Source organism: Ovis aries, chromosome 20 (genome assembly GCF_016772045.2).
Source record: "Ovis aries strain OAR_USU_Benz2616 breed Rambouillet chromosome 20, ARS-UI_Ramb_v3.0, whole genome shotgun sequence".
Taxonomy (NCBI): Eukaryota; Metazoa; Chordata; class Mammalia; order Artiodactyla; family Bovidae; genus Ovis; species Ovis aries.
Window position 1 is genome coordinate 49,481,929 of NC_056073.1, and position 15,171 is coordinate 49,497,099.

A 15,171-nucleotide genomic window follows, 5' to 3' on the forward strand; every position below is an offset into this window, starting at 1 on the left:
TAGCATCACGGTAATCTTCCGGGTTCCTCTGTTTCCAGTCACTTTCCTGACCAGCCTGAGTGTTTAGGTTGTGTTAAAATGCATATTGCTGAAAAGGTGAAAAGTTTTTGGTTGTTTTTCATTTTTAATGATTTTTGTCTCACCCTCACCACCATCACTTCCACCTCCATGGGTGGGAGTTAACATTACCTATATTTGTTCTCTCGTTATAAGGTTTATAGATTTACTGTAGAAACTTTGGAGAAGCCAAAAAAAGTATAAAATAGGAAATGAGGCTGCAGTCCGTGGGGTTGCGAAGAGTCAGGGATGCCGAGTGACTGGCCCTCTCTCACCCCGACACCCCCTGTATTCGTGGCTTTCACGCTGAGGCTTCCTCCCAGCACTGTCCTGGGAGCACCTTTCTGGATCATTTGCTTTCAGACGCAAACGTGCTCAGGCCGTATAGTCTTGCTGGACGTCAGGCAGGGGCCCATTTCTCACAAGTGACAGACACTGAGGATCGTTGTGCCGGGACATCTGACGGCTGCCCTCAAGGTCTCCTTGGGAAAAAGTTCCAAGAAAAGGGATTGCTGGGATACAGAGTGGTCACGATTTCAAGTCACGCGATGTGTGCTGCCAGACAGCTTTCTAGAAAGTCGGTGCTCTGCTTACATGCCCAGCACAGACTTGATCCTCTGTTTCTTCTCCTGCATCTTTGGGAAACGTAAAAAAAATATTAATAAAGTGTTGAGCTTTGATTTTAATTGGGCTTCCTTAGTAGCTCAGTGGTAAAGAACCTGCCTGCCAATGCAGGATACCTGGGTTCGATCTCTGGGTCGGGAAGATCCCCCGGAGAAGGAAACGGCAGCCCACTCCAGTATTCTTGCCTGGACAATCCCATGGACAGAGGAGCCTGGCGGGCTACAGTCCACGGGGTCCCAGAGAGTTGGTCACGACTGAATTGACACAGCACACAAACACACACAAAATATTTTTTAGTTAATCAAGTATTGAGCTTTGATTTTCATTAGAGGAATGGAGCATTTCCCAGATATCCTTTAACCATTCGTTTCATATTTTGTTATTTCCTGGATGCTTGACCAGAGACTTAGAGTATCAGTCGATCTTGTTACGGAAATGCTGACTACGGATTGTAAGTGCTAGCTGCTCAGTCGTGTCTGACTCTTTGTGACCCCATGGACGTTAGCCCGCCAGACTCCCCTTTCCTTGGAATTCTCCAGGCAAGCGTGTTGGAGCGAATTGCCTTTCCCTTTGGCTATAGTAGCCCTTTGGCTATTGTAGGAGGAAATCTCTTTCTTCCACGCTCCTAGGCTCTGTGGCTGGGGCCCTGGCAGCTAGACTGAGGGAAAGCGGCCGAACAAGAGGGAACCAGGGCTCACTGCCAAGTGCAGCCGGGCACACGGAGCGCTCAGAAGGAGCACCCTAACAAAGGACATCAGGCCTGCAGAAAAGGGGGAGAAGACTCCGGGCTTGGGAAGTAAATATATGGGGGGAACTAATGGAAGGTGAGGGTTGTTTCCGTGAGGTTCTTTGACGTTTTTATTTTATATTGGAGCGTAGTCGACTTAGAATGTTGTGTCAGTGTACCACAAAGCGATTCAGTTACCGTCACACGATGCCTGTTCTTTTCACATTCTTTCCCGTGGAGGTTGTTCCAGAGTACTGAGTCGCGCCCCCTGCGGTGTGCAGCAGCCCTTGTCGATTTACTGTTCCACGCATAGCAGTGCGTCCAGTTGGCAGTCCCAGACTCCTAATCTGTCGTCGAGGTTGTTTGCAGACACATCCCGGCGCCTGCTTTGTCTTCACGGCCTCGGGGCTTCCCTGGAGGAGGGGTTTACGGCCCCCTCCTCTCCTCCGGAGTTTCTGCTTTTCGGCAGGCTCTGAGGAGGCTGCCTTCTGCATCTGCTGACCCGCCTTTGCCTCCAGATGAAGATCACCTCTGTGCCAAAGTGGCCTTTCCAGGGCCTGGCAGACTCCTGTCCCCTTGCAATGTATCCTGAAATTTAAGTCTTTATAATATTGCTTATGTTATTTTTGATGTGAAGAGATTTTAAATAAGTAAAATGAATAATAACTCAGGAGTAACAGATCCACTTAGAAAATCCATCATCTTTTCCTTGGTAGTTTTCCCTCTTTTAGTTTTTGTCCGTAGGGAGCCCCTCTTTACCTCAAAATTGGATAAGTAATCTGTTTCCGTCCGTCTTTTTTTATGTTCTTGTTTGCACTTCACTTTATCAGAGTATTCATTATTGCTGAAAATAAGATTCTTTTCCTCCCGTCCCATTTATTTTCCATCTTCTTTAGAAATTTCATTAGTTTCCTCGATGAATATTTCTCCCCTCTGGCAAGTCAAGCAATTAGATTTATTCCTTAGAAAGTAATATCAGTTTTCTTTCTTTTAGCTTATCCTTGAAATGTATAGGTAGGTAAACAGTTTACCAGATGTTTTGTAACTGCTGCCTTAAAACAAAAACAAAAACGGGCAACTAAGATTGAGATCATATTCTGAGGTCAGTTCCCTAACAGGACCATCCCTGCTCCTGGAACAACAGCAAAGAAAGCAAGTGTCAGACTGTAAAACGGGGTGTGACTTCTACACTTACACGGCCTTGGCAGACTGCTGCCAGAGTGCTGGAGTGCTAAATTAGAGGACTGTTCCCGCCTTTGTTGAAGCAGGGAGTGGCTTGAGGGGTTGATGCGTGGAGACCCCGTGTGAGTTCGGGGGTGGGGGATGGTGATGTGCTGGCCCTCTCCCCTCCTTCCCAGCGAGATGGGTCAGGAAACCAGCACTCAGAATTCCCAGGCAGCTCCCATATTCCCCCACTTCACTCTCTTCCTAATTCAGTCACCCTGGAAGTCAGCTCCAGGTTACCCGAGGAAGGTTATTTGGAGAGGCCGATGACCGGCTGAGCCCCAGCCACGTGGGAAAGCTTAGCAGCAAGGCAGTACGGAAGCAGCGTTTTCCAGCCCTCCCTGCGGGCACCCGTAGCAGAAGGGTGGCATGTGGACCCCTGCAGGTCCCCGTAAAGCAGGCTGTCTGCAGAGCGGACGGGGTGGGGGCGGGTGCTGGCGTGCTGGGCACAGAGTGCCCTTGGGCATTGGCGACTGACTGGTGATTGGCGTGGGGTGCATGAGAAGAGGCAGGTGACAGCGGGTGACCTCAAGGGACGAAACCCACGCCCCTGAGTCCTGGTTTTGCACAGTTTAGACTCTTTGAACACGCCTTTGCTTAGCGAAATGGCTGATTGCTGTATCTTTTTTTTTCTTATAATTTTGTCTATTTTTGTATTTATTTCTGGCTGTGCTGGGTCTTCACTGCTCCATGCAGACTCTCTCGCTGCGGTGAGCAGTGGTCTCTCTTGCAGACTCTCTCTGGCTGGGGTGGGCAGTGGTCTCTCTCGGCGCACACCGCGGGCTCCAGGACCCGCGGGCCTTCAGTAGCTGTGGCTCGTGGCTCAGCACTTGCGGTTCCCAACTCTAGCGCCCCGGCTCGGTAATCATGGCTCATGGACCACGGCATGTGGGGAGTTCCCAGACCAGGGATCGAACCGTGTCTGCTGCTACTGCTAAGTCACTCCAGTCATGTCTGACTCTGTGTGACCCCATAGACGGAAGCCCACCAGGCTCCCCTGTCCCTGGGATTCTCCAGGCGAGAACACTGGAGTGAGTTGCCATTTCCTTCTCCAATGCATGAAAATGAAAAGTGAAAGGGAAGTCGCTCAGTTATATCCAACTCCTGGAAGTCAGCTCCAGGTTACCTGCGGAAGGTTTTTTTGAGGGGCCGATCACTGGCTGAACCCTAGCCACATGGGAAAGCTTAGCAGTAAGGCAGTCCGGAAGCAGCGTTTTCTGCCGCACTGGCAGGCAAAGTCTTTATTACTGAGCCACCAGGGAAGCCCAGCCATATTTTACTGGGAATGGGGCAAGTCTTGGAAGCTAAGTGATCTCCAAGCCTTCCTTAGACTGCTGAAATCCTTCCAGAGGTTGTAGCCCATCTGAGTGTACTTTATTCTCATCAGACATGGAGGTCAGACAAGAGATCCCGGTCCCACCTGCCTGGTTTACGGAATGTGCCTCCAGGGGGGCCTCCAGGCTTTGGGGGTGTCCAGCAGACCCGAGGCGGAGGATCTTTATCTTGAGGAGCTTGCGGGGGTCTGGGGCGGTTTTCTTGTTGACTCAGAGATGCTGTCTGCCCTGGCGCCTGGTTGAGGGGGTTAGGGCACCAGGTGGCTGCCTTGTTCTGGATCCCGCCCCCGGGCCTGTGTGCTCAGCCGGTCAGTCTTCTGTTCCGCCTTGTTAATTGACAGAGGTTGCCCTGGACGTCTCTTTAGGTAACAGCCAGATTGGGTGGTGGCTGCCCGGGGCCGGGGCCGGGTCAGGCTGTGGTTCGCAGGCCTGAGCGCGCAGCAGTGTTGGCAGTCCCCAGGCCCCAGTCCCCACCCCCTTCCCGAATGCTTTTGTTCTCTGATGCCTCCTGGCCGGCTCCTACAAGCAGAATGTGCTGCGGGCATCACTTGACCTCAGATCAGCTCCCAGTGGGCACCTGCTGCCCCCCTCCCCCTCCCCCTCCCCCAGCAGCACCTGGGACAGGGCATGCCCTTCCCCTGCCAAGCGTGTGCCGGGCGGAGGTGCGGGCAGCTGCCATGGCACTGGGCTGCGATGGTCGAGGGGGCTGTCAGCCTCTCCTCGGCCCGCAGGGCCAGCTGGGCGGGGCGATGCAGCTGGTACCCTGAGGATCGGTTCCCTTGCGGGCCGTGAGGAGAGACGGGAAAACAGCAGGAGCAGCCTCAGAAGGTAGAAAGTGGGGCGGGGGATACAGACTCCACACACGCGGGCGCATCCGGGCCGTGACTCACAGGAGGGCAGAGAGGAGAGGAGATGGAACAGCCTCTGAGTCGAAACCACGGGAGCAAAGAGTCGACGCCCCTCTGCTTCCGATGCTGTGGCTTACAGCAGCGCTTCGGGCTGCGTGTCCCAGGTTAGACACAGGGTGCGCCGTGGAAGGCGTTTGTTGTTACGAGTACGTTTGCTCCTAGAAGCCAGGTATACGTGAGTGTTGGTTTTCCAGGCTGGCCTCCAGAAGCCGCCTTAGCTGCCCCTCCAGTCTTCTGAGCTGGCGTGGGCTGCACCGGCCAGCCCCGCCCGGTGCGTTCCCTGGAGCCTCTGACCGGCCCCTGCACTCAGGGGCGGATTGTTTGAGCCCCCCCCCCCCCCCCCCCCCCCCCCCCGCCCTGGCTTGGGAAGCTCATTCGCCAAATTCGAATGGGCAGGGACGTGGCCGCCCCGGGCAGCCTCGCAGTCACCTGGATGGCTTGTTAAACCGCCTCGCTGCGCTTCCTCCAAAAGCCCCCGTGGGGTCTGGTGGGCCCGGGAATGTGCGTTCCTGACGACTGCCCAGGTGACGCTGCTGCTGCTTCTGTGGGGTCCCTGAGCGGACACAGGAGGACGGCAACCCCATAAAGAAGCCCTGATTCTGAGTCATTAGTGATGCGACTTGGGCGGCCATTGGCGCCCCACCCTGGGTGTGTCCCCCGGAGTCCAGCGGATGGCGTAACAGGCGGTGGTGCCTCCTCCTCGGAGGCCGGTGCAGAGGCGAGGCTCTTCCCAAAGCCCGTTGATGCAGAGACCCCGGTGGTTTGCCCCCTCGGGCCCAGCCATCAGCTGCCCTCGGACTGAGGGCCAGTGCCCACGTGTGCTCCATGTGGGAGGGAGCAGACATGTGTCTCTCTGCCACTTCTGCCAAAGCAGGAGGGAAAGATTGGAGGGCTGTTTCTATTTTTAAAAAAATAATAAAGTTTAGTTGTAAAACTAGTCTAAAAGTTGTGTGCAGCAACTTGGCTTTCTCTCCAAGTGGAGACTGGCTTCCTCTCCAAGTGGAGACTGGCTTCCTCTCCAAGTGGAGACTGGCTTCCTCTCCAAGTGGAGCAGGGGGCTTTAGCCTGGAGTATGGGGAAACACGCGTGGCGTTGACAAGGAAAGTGCAGGCTGCTTCACGTGGACATTTCAGTGTTGACCGCTAACCGTCTTAACTATTAAGATGACTTTTGAAGTCTGGAGGGGGGGTTTCAGGCTGGAAACGCAGAGCTCATGCTGTTGTGACACTCTGTACAGAAGCTGGCAGGGGCTTCCCGCTGCACGTCGGTGCCCAGGGACGCCTGGCCTTGCCTCCCAGCTGGGATGGAGGGAGGACCCCCCCCCCCAAGATGGCATCAGGGGACCAGACCCTGCAGACTTCTGTCCTCCGCCCCAGACGAAAGCATCACACCGCCTTCTGTGGCCAGTTGATATTTCTCTTTGGACTCTCCAGACCATTGAGAGACCCCCAGTGGTGCGTGGGATGAGTACGCCGGCCTCTGTGTGCGCTTCTCTCTGACCTGTTTTCTGTTTGCCCCTCTCTAGTGGGATCTTGTGTGTGACAATGCCTGGAAGGTCCATGTCGCTAAGTTCTCCTTACTGGTTGGATTAATCTTTGGCTACCTGATAACTGGATGCATTGCTGACTGGTAAGTACCCGCACGCCCGCCACACCACACCTCTCGGAGCCGCAGCAGCCTCTGCGGCCTCCCAGAGCGAGGTCGGCCTGAGCTTGCCGCGACCGAGGCTCCCCCCCTCCCCCTGCCCTGGCACTGGGGCCAGAGCTGGTGGGGGCAGCCGCCCCCTGCAGAGTTCAGACAGAGAGAGCTGCCAGTGCGTAGAGCAGACCCTTTTGAAGTGAGAATTTAAATTCATTGCCATTCCCTGGCTGCTAGAATCTAGCAAAACCAGCCTGCAGCCAGAGCCCATGTCCTCCTGAGAGAGCGAGGTTAGAAAGAGCCTGGGAAACGTGGCTTCAGGCTTTAAGAGCTGGGCTCTGAGCGGGCATACACAGACCAGGGGCTTCAAAAGACGGGAAGAGGGCAGCCAGACTCCTCACCCTCTAGAACTGGACGGACGCAGGCAGACCTCAGAGAAGGACCGTCCTTGTAAGTTGGCTTGGCCAGGAGATGCTTCTGCAGGGCCACGGGGAGCTGGGCTCTGAAAAGTGGCCGGCCTGTGGGTGGTGGCTGGGCAGGGCAGGCAGAGGGGTGGGAACTGGAGTCAAGAATAAACGTGCTTTCCTTGGGCGGGTAAGGGGCCAGGTGAGGGTCCCGTGGGGAGCGAGATGGTGGTGGGATGGAGACGCAGGTCGCCACGGCGGCAGTGACGGCGTTAGCAGCCCGCCCTCACCGACGCCTGTGTGGCCAGACTCCGTGCTGAGTGTCTCCGTGGATTAAAAGAGCCCCTCCACACAGCTCCCCCGTTTCCCAGTGGAAAAGCGGCATCACCCCTATCTCCTGGGGAAAAACAGAAGCACAGATGTTTAAGTAAAATCCCGGGATGCCCTTAAGGTTGGAGAGCCAGCATTGGAAATTAAGCTCCTAGCAGCCCCAGAGCCGAACTCCACGGGTGTGGACTGAGTCTCCCGAATAGCACAGCCCAGTGCTGTTGGGGTTGGCAGGGAGCGGGGGGGCTGCCAAAGAAGAGAGGTGTGGGGACCCTTCCCCGCTTGATGTTCTTTCTCGTTAAGGGACTTTAGTTACGAATAAGGGCCTCTTGAACCCCAGACTTAATAAAGCCGGCAGTGATTCGGAGCAGGCTCCTCGAGGCCGAGGCTATGCCCCGGGGTGCCCTCTGTCCTGGTCAGCTGAGACTGCTGGCCGGCGCTGCGGGGGTGCCCGCGGCGGGGGGGCGGGGAGCCCAGAGAGACCACTTTCAAGTTCTGGAAAGTTCTTCCCCAAAAGCTAGCATCTAATTGGGTGTTCCTTGCATTGACATGACGTGCGATTGCCTGTGTGCTCAGAATTTGCTGAACCATCATCTGTAAGTGCTTCTTAAGGGCATCCCCCCCGGGGCAGGAGCAGAGATGCTGGGGGTGGCCTGTGGAAACCCACACAGGCCCTCACGTGGGGTTTGGTGGTGGGATTTTTTGGTGGGGAGGGGAGGGAACAGAATTGGGAAAGAAAGAGGGTTTCGGTTTATTTTTTTTCAAACCAAATACTTGTACTTTTAAAGGTTTTCAGAGTGAGCTACACTGACCTAAAATACCCTCCAATCCCAATGTTTTAACCACAAGGAGTTTTGTTTCCCAGAAACCTACACTGAAATAGGTTGGGAAGATAAGAGTAATACAACCACATCACTTCTTCCTAAAAACACGGACTTGACTAAGCTCTTAGCGTCCTGCCTCAGTGATTTAAGAGGGAGAGTAAAGGCAGTGAGATCTAGGAGATCTGCAGTGGTTTAAGCTGCTTACAGGTGGTTTTGTGGTTTCTTATGCCTTTCCCATGGATGGTGTTCGGCCTCCCTGGACACACACCAGCCCCAGGCACCAAGACGGGAGAGAGTGGGGTCTTCCTTGGCAAGCAGCCAGGGTCTGAGCTGCAGGCACTTCTCCAAGGTTGTGGGTTGGGGGGAGTGGGCCAGGGGTGCCCACAGGGTCGGGGCAGGCGGCTTGTGCTGCGGCTTTCTGAACATTCGGAGTGAGCTTCAGTTCCAGTTTGAAGGTTCGGTATTTTCCACGCTTGACTGATTTACTGTTAGCATTTTACTCCCTGCTGGAGCCTTGCTTCAGAGGAGATAAACACGTATAGAGGGAAGTCCGGGTCTCGCAGCCGCTGGCACCGTTCCACGGCTGTGTCTGGAAGCTGATCGGTTCGTAGGTTATGCCGAGACCGCGGTCAACGTCTAGGGAAACTTCAGCCGCATGGCTTCTTGTTTGCGTTTTTTAAAGGTGACTGTTTAGCACACACGTTCAGTCTGGGCTGGACAGCATGTCCTGCAGGAAACGTGCTAGTTTAGGCGGAGGATGGGGGCCAGCTGGGTCAGGGGCTGTGGCCAGATGACCTCGCTCCCTCTCTCGCTGGGTCTTCTGCTGGGCTCTGCGCCTTTCTCATCCCGCCGGTCCCGGGAGGCTGTGTATGGCTGCCTGGCAGACCCCTCCCCTCTGGCTCTGGGCTGAGCTTAGCCACTGGTGGTGAAGGAGTGTTTTTCCAACTTCGAGAGACTCTCCCGCGCTTCCCAAGTGAAGAATCTGCCAGCCAGTGCAGGAGATGCAAGAGGCGCAGGTTCGCTCCCTGGGTCAGGAAGATCCCCTGGAGGAGGGCACGGCACCCCACTCCAGGACTCCTGCCTGGAGACTCCTGCAGAGAGAGGAGCCTGGAGGGCCACAGGCCACGGGGTCAGACACGACTTGGCAACTAAACAACAGCAGAGGCTCTCCTGTCCCTTGGCTCCCGGCCCCACTTCTAGTCTGAGCCCACCGTGGCTGCTCAGGTCCTGCTCATGAGACCGTCTCCCTGGTTCCACGCAGCCAAGAGAGGCTGCCGGCAGAGCCACCTCACCTCGAGGCCCTTCACTCTGACGCCATCTGCAGAGCCCCTTGTGCCGTGAGAGGTGGCACAGCCTCTGGGGGTTAGGACAGGGACACCCCCAGGCTGATATTCTGCCCGTCACAGGTCCTGGCTGACTGATGACGCTTCTGCATCGCAGATTTGGGAGTGCGAGTTTACTGGTCATCTGGTGGGAGACCTCTGCTCTGGGGAGAGCCAGGGCCCACTTGAACCCCAGGGGCTTCCAAACACGTGCACATATCTACACCCGATGGCCCTTCCTGAAGAGAGCCTGAGGCTCACCGGGCCCAGCGGGTCTTGCTCGGGACCTCCGTCCCCAGGGAGCCTGGGATCGGGGCCAGGGCTCTGATCTTGAAGCCCATGTTTGCCCCCATTCCTAATACGAATTTTCACTTAATGACTTTAGCAGCCACTTGGGAGGGAAAGATTTAGAATTGTTTCTACAAGTTAAGCAGAAATCCAGGGCCTTCCCTAAAGTGTCAGGACAGAGGAGCAGGCTGTGTCCGCTGGGCCGCGGCTGCTTGGTGCCCGGTCTGCGGTCCTGTTAGTGATCTCGACGCTCTGCGATGCAGGGCAGACGGGGAAGCAGAGGGGCATAAAGAGGGGAGTCAGACTCTGGTTTCCTTCATTTCAGTAGGCCCGCTGGGCCGGGTTTAAGTTTGTTCTGTAGACGAGTTGGATTTGGACAGAACTTCCTGTAGTCATTCCTGGTCAGGGCTGAGTAACCCCAGCACAGGGGAAGGGAAGTAACGGCTAAAATCTCAACAAGAATACGACTTCCGTCCCATTGAGCTCACAGGATCTCAACCCAGAGTGACGGACTGGGGCGCTCAGAGGCCCGAGAAATCCTGAGTGAGATGGTGTCCCTGGGTTCCCGCCCCCGGAGTGTATAGCAATTACACCCGTCTCCTGCACAGGCAAGGCCAGATGCTGCCACATATTGCTTTTTTAAAAAACAGGTTTAAATTGAGAGGCGGTTTGCACAGCATGCAGCTCACGCATGTCAAGTGTACGGGTCGGTGAGTTTTGGTGTATTTGCAGAGTCACACGTGTGGCCACTGGCACACACCGCGTTTAGAACGTCCTTCCCTCTTCTGCCCACTCCTGTCCCTGTCGTTCTCACCCCGACCTCAGGCAGCCCCAGACCTGCTCCTCGTTTCTATTTGCCCTTCTGGACATTCCCCTTCCAGGTGCCTGTCCAGGTGTTGGGGGTTCCAGGTGTTGGGGGTTCCAGGTGTTGGGGGTTCCAGGTGTTGGGGGTTCCAGGTGTTGGGGGTTCCAGGTGTGGGGGGTTCCAGGTGTGGACTTTGTTCCCTTGGCAAATAGAGTCCAGCCTGTCTGAGAGCTCTCCTTCTAGCCCACACTGGCTATGCCACGCTCATCCTCGTGTGTGAGGCTTGGTCCGGGAGGGGTGGCAAGCAAGGGCCGCCCAGGCCCGAGGGCCACCCCCCGGCCCCCAGCCACACCCGGAAGCACATCCCTGGTGATACCCAAGCCTGCTCGGGCCAGCCCTGTGACCGCCCGCCCAGGGTGTGCTGGCCTTTCCCCAGTGCAGAGGACAGGCCCCTGGGGACCTCCCTCCCAGGTCCACGTGCATCCTTACAGCTCAGGCCACCCCCGTTCAGTCTGTGCTCCCTTCGGGTCACTCCCCATCGTGGAGCTGAAATCAGCTGGCTGGCAGCTCAGCCCTTGGCTCCACCAGGCTGCAGGCAAGGTCGAGGCCAGTCCAGTTAACAACTCAGAGAAACAGCTGGAAGCCGCTCACCCTGTGTCTGTGTTGGCTCTGGAGCCAGTTCCAAAGATCATAGCCTCCAAGCCGCTGTATGCTGGGCGTGCCAAGGTTGAAGTTTGGGGAGTCACTGTTGGTTCTGCTGAATTACCCCCATAAACTCAGGAGTGGGCCGGCCAACAGGAACTGGTTCCCATCTCACGTCTGTCGCACAGCGGCTGTTGACCTGTTGTTCCCTTATTTACAGGACGAGGGGTGGGTGCGCGTCCCCGAGGGCCCCTACCCCTGGGCCTCCCCACGAGGGTGCAGGAGGGATGCAGGCTCCGTGGGGTCCCGGCCCAGCGCCTGCTGGCCCCTGGGGAGGCCCGGCCCGGCCGGCGGTGACTAACCGTGTCCCCGTCCGCTCGCAGGTTTGGCCGGCGGCCTGTGCTGCTCTTCTCCATCATCTTCATCCTCATCTTCGGACTGACCGTGGCGCTGTCTGTGAACGTGACCATGTTCAGCACACTCAGGTTCTTCGAAGGGTTTTGCCTGGCGGGAGTGACCCTCACCCTGTACGCGCTGCGTAAGTAGGGGCCTTCTGGGGGGCCTCGAGGAGGTGAGGGAGCCTGCGGCCGCCGCGTGCGAGGTTCGGGCAGGTGTCTGCGTGCTGCAGCTCTGGAGCGCAGAGGACGGTGTCTTCCGCGGCGAGGACCCTGCTTCTGGGCTGTGCGTCTCACCCACCCTCCAGCCTGAGCTCCAGCTCGGAGCCCGTGGAGGGTTGCATCGCCACATGGAGAAGTGGGGCTCGGCCCACCGCAGGGGCTGGGGTCCTCCGTGTTGACGTCCCATGCTCCTCCAACCCAGACGTACCCAGGCATCCCCGCGCTTGGCTCCAGAGAGTAAGCCAAGTGGCTCACGGTTGGTGTGGGCTCCATGTTCTCATGGGTTTCTTAAAAGTTTTCTTTCTTTGTGTTTTTCGCTAAGGCCATGCAGGGTCCAAGTGTCCCACATTCCCGTGTGGCCTGAGTGGTCTGGACTTGAACCCTGAACACGGGTGCTGGGGGAGTTAAGTGGCGATCTTTTCAGGGTGAAGAAACTGTCCTCTGTTGATCCACCGTGTGGGCGCCGTGTGGACATCCCTGCCAAGGATGCCTGCCTGCCTTCTTTGTGGTTGGTGTTTTCTAGTGCACGGCCGCACACCCGCAAGGAGAAGGGAGGTTTTGGGTGTGGATATTTATTTTCCAGTTTTATATTTTTTAATCATGGTGTGGAAAGAACTGGAAGGAATAATATGATTATTTATAACACATTTCCTTTTTCTTTCCCTTTGACAACATCTGTAGGATCAGAGATTAAGTAGCACTTTCTAGAGGGGTCGATAAGGATAGCTCTGATTATCTTAAGATGCGGCGACCTTCGTTTAGTGGACGATGCCTTTAATGACACTGCTAAATAAGCTGGATTTTGTTCCCTGTTGTAGAGGATAGAACTGTAGTCGGTTACAGCACGGTTTTATTGTCACAGAGAAGAAAAGGACTACAGATGTGTTCTCCAGAATCCACAGTCGGCTGTTCTGTTATCTTCTTCTGACGTTGACTTGAGTTGTGGTTTCTTAGAGGTCGCCGTTTTCAGGTTATTTGCATTTATCCTGGAAGCCTTGCTCTGGGGGGTTCTTAGGAATGTATGTGTCCCGGGTCAGCGGGTCGGGGTGACGGTCCTGTGGAGGGCTTGTCTCTCTGAACAGAGGTCTCAGGGGTGGGCGTTGAGCCTGAGCGCTTCCGTAGGAGCTGCCTGGGCCCTCCTCCTTCCCTGCCCCCGTGTCTACACAGAGGAGCGGCCCCCTTTCTGGAGGAAAGGCCCCTCGTCTCGGGCCCACAGGCCCCGGGTGTATACCAGCGTGTGGGGTCTGCTCCCCAGGGCCCCATCCCCACGGGGCTCCGGTTCTCACCGGTGGGCACCATGCTGTGCCTCCTTGAGGACCCTGTTCTAGGGGCAGCTCTGCAAGCTGGCAGAATGGGACAGCAGGCTTCAGGAACTGAGCAGAGAAATGGCCTCCATCTCAAAACCCCGGTGCCTGTCAAACTCAGCGCAGAGGACGTTCACAGAACAGAGCCATGTGCACTGCTGCCAGCGGCCGCAGGGAGGGCTCGGGGGCCCTTGGGCTCAGCGGGGGAGGAGCCCGACCCAGAAGCCCTGCCGGCCTCTGGTCAGGAGTGGGAGGACCTGAACTGGCCATCTCTGCAGACTCCGCTGCCCTCAGCAGACCTAGAGACCCCCACAGCACCCTTTCAGCCCCACTTAGAATCGCCGTTGGCCCTGCAGAGCCTGTGACTGTGAAAAATGAAGCTAAGGATGTTTTTCAAGAGGTTACACAGTGAGCTCTTGACAGTAGACAGTTCTCTGTACTTCAGAACCATACAGGAAGTATGCTTATCCCGGGAAAGCTTTGCTGTTACCTGACGGGTGCAGAACCAAGTAACCCAGGTGTCTGCAGGCTTTCTCCTCTAAAGAGCCAGGTAGTAAATGTTGTATTCCATGGCAGGTACTCAGCTCTGCCGTGATATCCTATCGTTGTTCGTCACTAGGTCTTGTCTGACTTTTTGCGACCCCATGGACTGCAGCACACCAGGCTTCCCTGCCCTTCACCATCTCCTGGAGCTTGCTAAAACGCATGTCCATTGAGTCGGTGATACCACCCAACCATCTCATCCTCTGTCGCCCCCTTCTCCTCCTGCCTTCAGTCTTCCCCAGCATCAGGGTCTTTTCCAATGAGTTGGCTCTTTGCATCAAGTGGCCAAAGTATTGGAGCTTCAGCTTCAGCATCAGTCCTTCCAATGAATATTCAGGGTAGATTTCCTTTAGGATTGACAAATGGTTTCATCTTGCTGTCCAAGGGACTCTCAAGAGTCTTCTCCAGCACTAAGCGGTAAATAAGATGTAACTGATTGGGTGTGGCTGTGTCCCAGTAAGCCCTTGTTTACAGAAGCTGATAGATGGTGGCTGATCTGACCAGTGGGCCAGTGTAGTTTTCCACCCTAAGTGATTCTCTTTCTGATGACTGCTGGGGAGCTTGGAAAACTTTGAGTCTTATCTAGCATGTGTGTGGGTTCGGCCAGCTGAGCTTTAAATGCTGGCCCCATTCCTAGTTTTATTTGAAATTTTCTGCTTTCATTTTTCCTTTGTCCCATTTTCATACCGCCATAAGTTAATATGGATTTGTGTGAGCAGTCTTTTCTCTGAAATGAAACAGGGCATAAATAAAGAGTTACACTTTCTTAGATTGGAATTATAAACCAGACGTCACGGCAGATCACCACTGTGGTGAGAATTTCCAAGTGTGCCCTAGTGGCCCACTGTCAAGTTGATATGATATGTGGTATAGCAAAATTAACATGAAGAAGAAGAGTGTAATTGATCGTCTGGAGTTCACTGAGATAATATTCGAACAGCGTGAATCAGGGGGTTGACTGAGAGACGGCAGGAGAACTAAGTTTGGGAAGAGAGGCTCAAAAAAGCAAAGAAAGTTCTAAGTGGACAGCATCGGGGCGGTCGAGCTGTGTGCTGGGCGGGGGCGGCCCCTCCCTCTGGCGGTCTTGGAGGAAACCGAGGCTGGTGATCTGATCGGCATTGCAGATCCCAGCCCTCGGTCCTCGGGGCTGGCAACTCTGAACTTCCCAGCCAGTGTGCTCGCTCCATCCACAAGGAGCACCCGTGCTTAGCGAATGCTTGGCCATTTTTTCACTCAAAGGAATTTTGTGCTAACTCTGGTCACCGGGTTAAAGTATTTCTTGACCGAAGCTTTCACACCAGAGGCGCTGATGATTTGGGAGATAGCTTTTAAGCGGCCCTGACGCTTTATCCCTCCCACTGGCAGGTTTCTATCTCACTTCGTGCATCTGCTGGAAAGGTCTGAACTTTCTCAGAAGAGACAGGACGTGGTTCTCCTTTCTGTCTCGCCGGTGCCTGGCACTGTAAGTGGGGAGAGCCACGGTTTTGGTTGATCTCGTGGTTCACGGAGCTCGCTGTGAAGGTGGACTCTGTCTTGAGATGTGCTGCTGATGTGGGGAACTGCTTTTATGTGCAGGCTCGCTT

General features: G+C 55.4%; 1 protein-coding gene across 9 annotated transcripts in view; it reads left to right on the plus strand.

The window, feature by feature from the left end:
• SLC22A23 (solute carrier family 22 member 23) overlaps window positions 1-15,171 on the plus strand; it is a 128,172-nt gene that overhangs the window by 29,808 nt on the left and 83,193 nt on the right. For 4 of the 9 annotated variants that reach the window (XR_006057263.2, XR_006057264.2, XR_006057265.2 and 1 more), the window contains exons 2-4: window positions 6,400-6,503; window positions 11,508-11,662; window positions 14,954-15,050. Coding sequence is in view for 3 of the 9 variants with exons in the window: in XM_042237036.2 (XP_042092970.1) it covers window positions 6,400-6,503; window positions 11,508-11,662; window positions 14,954-15,050 (356 nt within the window). In the remaining 6 variants the exon portion in view is untranslated. Of the gene's footprint in view, window positions 2,480-6,399; window positions 6,504-11,507; window positions 11,663-14,953; window positions 15,051-15,171 lie in introns of those variants that run through there. The other 5 variants (XR_009597686.1, XR_006057262.2, XM_060403539.1 and 2 more) reach the window with 2 other exon arrangements.